This window comes from Perissodus microlepis, chromosome 3 (assembly GCF_051167445.1).
Source record: "Perissodus microlepis isolate ML-2025 ecotype Zambia chromosome 3, ASM5116744v1, whole genome shotgun sequence".
NCBI classification, from domain to species: Eukaryota; Metazoa; Chordata; class Actinopteri; order Cichliformes; family Cichlidae; genus Perissodus; species Perissodus microlepis.
In genome coordinates this window covers 117,273-122,331 of record NC_140463.1, presented here as the reverse complement: position 1 = coordinate 122,331, position 5,059 = coordinate 117,273, and the positions used below count along the sequence as shown (strand labels likewise).

Here is a 5,059-nt window from a genome sequence, read left to right as displayed (position 1 = left end):
CCATAATGGTCCATTTGATTCACCTTTTATTGTTTATTTTATTTTCACTTGCTGAATACGGGACAGACTTGACTGGAGGAAAGAAGGGGAGAAAGAAAGAGGGAGAGAGAAACAGCTGAGAAGAGGGACAAGGGCAAAAAACAAAAACCAACAGAATGGGCAGAAAAAAAAAAAGAAAAAAAAATGCATCTATCGATCACCTGGATCACCTGTTGAGAAAGAAAAAAGAAAACAAGCAGAAGAGAACAAGAGTAATAGAATAAACAACATCACAATGATATATGGAAATATGACAGTAAATACTAAATATTAAACATTATTGTGCAGCACATAAGATCAACAGAACACAGTGTGCTTTGAGGTAGGAGCCAAAAAGGGTGTAGTTTGTGTGTGTGAGCACCCGTGTGTACACCTGTGAGCATGGACGCGCTTGTTTTTTTTAAAAGGTTCCTTCATGTAATGATCTGCTAGAGGGTGTGGGGAGCCACTGCCCCGTCCTCCAGGGCATGAAGCAGGTATGGAGGAGATCAAAACTCCAGACATCCAGAGGCCCCCAGAACACAAGAGACCAAGGAAGACCAACAGAGGGGCAGCCGCGCCACTGTCCCAGAAAGAGTTGAGGAGAGTCCCAGATGAGGGCTCACCCAGCAGCCGCGGAGCAGAAGCCAGGGGGGGTTGCAGTGACGCGCCCGTGAGCTCCGCCGGCAGCCAGCTGTGCCTGAGTGACCGAGCCCCAGGCTGAGAGGCCGAGGGCACCCCACCCCCGAAGTGGCCCGAGCGAGCCCCAGGCTCCAGGCCCCGACAAGCAGCCACCAAGGAGTGAGCCGGTGTGTGCCTGGACGCCCACCCCTGGACACAAAGAACCACCAATGCACCGATGTCTGAGGGCGTCTGCCACTGGCAGGGGAAGTGGTGGGGGGAGATAGGCCTCCAAACCTTGGAGGGCCTGAGATGTCCCCAGAGAGGTGGCGTCTGATACCCAACCTGACATATAGACACAGACATACAGGCACACACAGATACAAACATCCATTCCCACCCTCATGCTCTCATATGCACTTACTCCACACTCAACCAACGTGGAGACAAACATAAAGAGACGCTGTACACACGATCACACTCCCCAAGTGTACTCTACGAACCGGGTCTAGGTACCCTTGCCCCTGGAGGGGGGAACTGCACCCAGACCCAGGTGGTGTAACCCTTTTCCCTGCGGTGGGGAGAGGCAGACCGCCCCGACTCCGCAGCAGCAGGGAGGCCCCACACTCCAGACCGCAGTCGGACGGCCAACTCCTCCTTCTAGCCCCCCCGCTCCAGCAGGCCGCAGAGAACGGGGGTGAGAGAAGACTCCAAACCTCCCTCCACCCGCTCATTGTAGTGTTGATGCATGTGTGTTCTAAGGTGCAGAATCAAAGAATGTTATGACTGTTAACCCAGAGCCTATCAATTCTGGTTATGTCAATCCAGGTTGGGTTACATCAGAGTTTTTCCACCTAACCCCTCACACTGTTAAATTTGTTAGTCATGTTAGAAAAAATTTTAAACCCATTTTTTTCTTTTTTTTTCTGAGCCTGCTCTCTGCCTCTCCATGTTCCTCCTCCCAGGGTGGCTGCAGTACAATCATCCCCTGCATCCGTATATGTTTCCCGTGTGAGGGGGGCTGGGGCCCAGTTGGTCCCTGCTCCGGTTTCCAGGCTGACTGAGGCTCTTCTAGTATCCAGCTGGTTGAGCTGGAACTCACGTCTACCCCAGAGCAGTTAACTCATTAACTGCTGCACCTATGGCTTATTCACTATAAACCGAGTGTAACTGCTAAGATTAATGGTCTTTTTTTTCACTTTGATATATTTTATCTAAGCCATCCTTAAATATGGGTTACACTTGGTATAAAATCTATTGTGCTATCATTAAAAACAGTTCAAAGGGACACACTTTCCACAAACGGGAACCAAATCAATAACATCAAAGGAATGTTAATAAATGCAGGACAGGTGAGTTTACATGAAGTTTTGGGGTTTTTTTATTAATTTTTTTTATTCATGAACAAAAAGAGTTACTTGTTGTGCACAGGAGACCTAAAAGCAGTATTTCTAAGAAAGTATTTCCAGCAGAACAAATAACAGATTATTAAATCCCTGAACTCTTCCATTACTTCCTCATAGTTCAGTGGTGATTTTCAAAAACACTTGGTTGACAGTTTTAGTCTGATTTCATCAATTATTCATCTCATTACATCCCATCTATGTGAGCACAATGTACCAGTTTTAGGTGATCTCTTAATTATTTGATTTCCAAACCTACTTCCAAACCAGTATTAAAAAGGGAGTTTGGCTTATTCTAGAAACTTTGTGGTTAACCCTGAGTGTTCTGTACTATGAAGCTGGTTCACAATCTCAAACAGGTGCAGCTGAGAGAATTAAAAACTGAAACTGTCAGGAGCAGGTTATGTTTAGTGTCCAATCTAAAATTACCTGGAAGTGTTTTCACTGATTCTTTTAAAATGTGTTTTCAGTGTGATGTCCATTATCTGTGATATTGTTTATCAGGAAATGATTATGATCTGCTGCTTCATCTCTAATTACCACAAATACCTGAATACCTATTCAACCAGTCACATTCATTCTGATCTGATCACCTTTGAAACAAAGAGCTGTACTAAGTGTGATCAGATACAAAATCATTCACTGCAAGTCCTTTTTAAAACAGGATTGTATTTTACTGGCATGTCTCTTTTATTCTTTATAGATTTTTCATTACCATTTGCTAACGTCTCTGGTGTAGATGTTATAAGGATCAATTTCTGTGGAAGCAGGGGAAACACTGGGTCAACTAAACAAGTTGACAACTGTTTATTCTGAAAGTGATTTCAGATAACAGAAAGGTACCCTGGGAATGCTGAACTTGCTCTGTAGTGCAGAGCACAGGTCATATCTTTCTCTACATAACTACTGTCTTTATGTACCTAGCCAATGTTAAAATGAATGGTGATCAATCCTTTTCTCAAGATCTGTCCTAAAAACAATTAGACCTATCATTTTAACTTCTCATATTCATATTTTTTTTATTCCATGTTTTGTACATCAACTTTCAGTGTCGCAATGCTGGAGTTTGTCATGCTGGATTTAACAGTAATATCATTATCTGTATGGGTCAGATCAAGACCATCAGCTTTTCCTCTGACAAATCCTCTCTCAGGACTGTAATACATTTTACAATAAAGATCATAATCACAGTTTGTGTCCCTGTCAAAGACTCCGATTGCGAACCAGTTAGAGTACAGGCCATAGTCAAAAGGAACAGAGAACATGACGGCTATTTTCTTATCAGCTCCCTTTTTCTCATGATCATAGAGATCGTAGGTGAAGACTCCAACAGATCCACGCGCTGTTCCACCAGTCTTTGAGAACATAGTGTTGCCAGATTCAGAAGGCTCAAGTTTTGCTGGCAAAGGAATTTGGCAGAGTCCGCTAACAAAATACAGACTAGTTAGAAAAAAAGAAAAATCTGAATTAATGTTATTATTCAAGCAGTATCCATACTCTTCATAATGAGTCAGGTGGATCAGTTTCTATAAAGTATGAATAATGACAGGGGTATTGCTGCTGGTATATGAACATCATGTCAGGAGTTCGTAAGACATTTGCTAAACTTCTTATCTGATTCCTTCTGTTAGTTTAATATACTGACAATTTGTCATGACCCTAGGTGTTCCTCAAAGACACAAAAGAATATACACTTCCACATTCCTACAGTGCGCACTGGGTTGTGAATGGAATCCAATAGATTGACCCTCCCAGCGGTAACACACGTTCCAGCCATGTATTCCCTAATCTAACCTTATTCCTAACACTAACCATAATCTCATCCCTAACCTTAACCACCACCTTGATCGTGTTAGATAGTGTTTTCCAAAGCGATTACAGTAAAACAAAAGTGCATGTGTAGATTCATTCCAAATGGTTCTGATGTTTTCAAATTTTTCTGAACTTGTAATATAGAGATGTGTTGGGTGGCCGAAAGCGTAACATACTGAAGATTTGTCACTAGTGTAAAATGTGATGCTTTAGGAACAGAACGTGTTGTAATTTTATCAATGATACCTGTGAGGTCATGTGCAGCCATCATCTCAGTAACAGTAAAAACTGATTCACAGAGAAAATTTTAACTTTAGATAAATTCACTGCAGACAGATAATGTATAATGTATAATGTATAATGTTGCTGAGCTCCCTTCTGCTTCATTTTATGTACATTTCTCAAATTTGTAGCTCATCAGCCATTCTGTTCAGCAGCAAAGATCAATATGTATGAGGTGTGAAATAAAGTGAAAAAAATATGATTTAATGTGCTTCCAGTTTATATTTTTAATGTGTAGAAACTTGTTGTATAGTTATAGATATATCCCGTCCACTTGAGAAGCCACCACTTTAAACACTAAAGAACAAAAGTGTAGTCACCTGGGGTTACGAAGGGTGTAGCTGATACTCTTGTTCGTAATATAAATGGTGGACTGGCGAGCACCCATTGTGTCTAGAAACTGAAGAACAAAAAGAGAGTGAAGAACATGTTCCTGTTTGTGGGAGCGTCTGTGTTTGTACACCAGTGAGCACACGGCTGAAGACTCCAGTAAGCATTTAAACATAAACACAGATGCCATCATAGTGTCCACTGATCATGTTATGGTCCCTGCCAGTAGTGGTTTTTGATAGGGGTGACATGGGTGGTTGCCCAGGGCGGCAACGTGGCGGGGTACGTGGCATCACAAGCATCTCCAAAAAATAGTTGCTCATATTCATGCTGCCCTGACATCAGTCAGCATATTTTGGAGATGGCATAGGCACTGATCGGTTTTCTGCCGCCCATTTGCTGGGAGTAAGGGTGCACTACGTTTGCCAGGTGCGCCTGCTGCTGCAGCACAGAGAGGAGAGGGTGGGGCAGCCTGGGATTCACTGGCTGACTGGAGCAGCATCTAAGAACCAACTCGCAAAATAAAACAACATAAAAACAAACCAACAAACACGAAAACACCAGACATTATTATGCAGACTTATAATTTGCAC

At 42.8% G+C, this 5,059-nt stretch overlaps 1 protein-coding gene across 1 annotated transcript; it reads right to left on the bottom strand.

Annotated features, from left to right (window-relative positions):
• Window positions 1-1,864: 1,864 nt before the first annotated feature.
• LOC146389344 (uncharacterized) lies at window positions 1,865-4,524 on the bottom strand. The gene is made up of 2 exons (XM_084909757.1): window positions 4,457-4,524; window positions 1,865-3,482 (listed from the first exon to the last, which is right to left on the bottom strand). The coding sequence occupies exons 1-2, from the start codon at window positions 4,522-4,524 to the stop codon at window positions 3,062-3,064; spliced, it is 489 nt and encodes a 162-aa protein (XP_084765883.1). The 3' UTR covers window positions 1,865-3,061.
• Window positions 4,525-5,059: the final 535 nt, after the last annotated feature.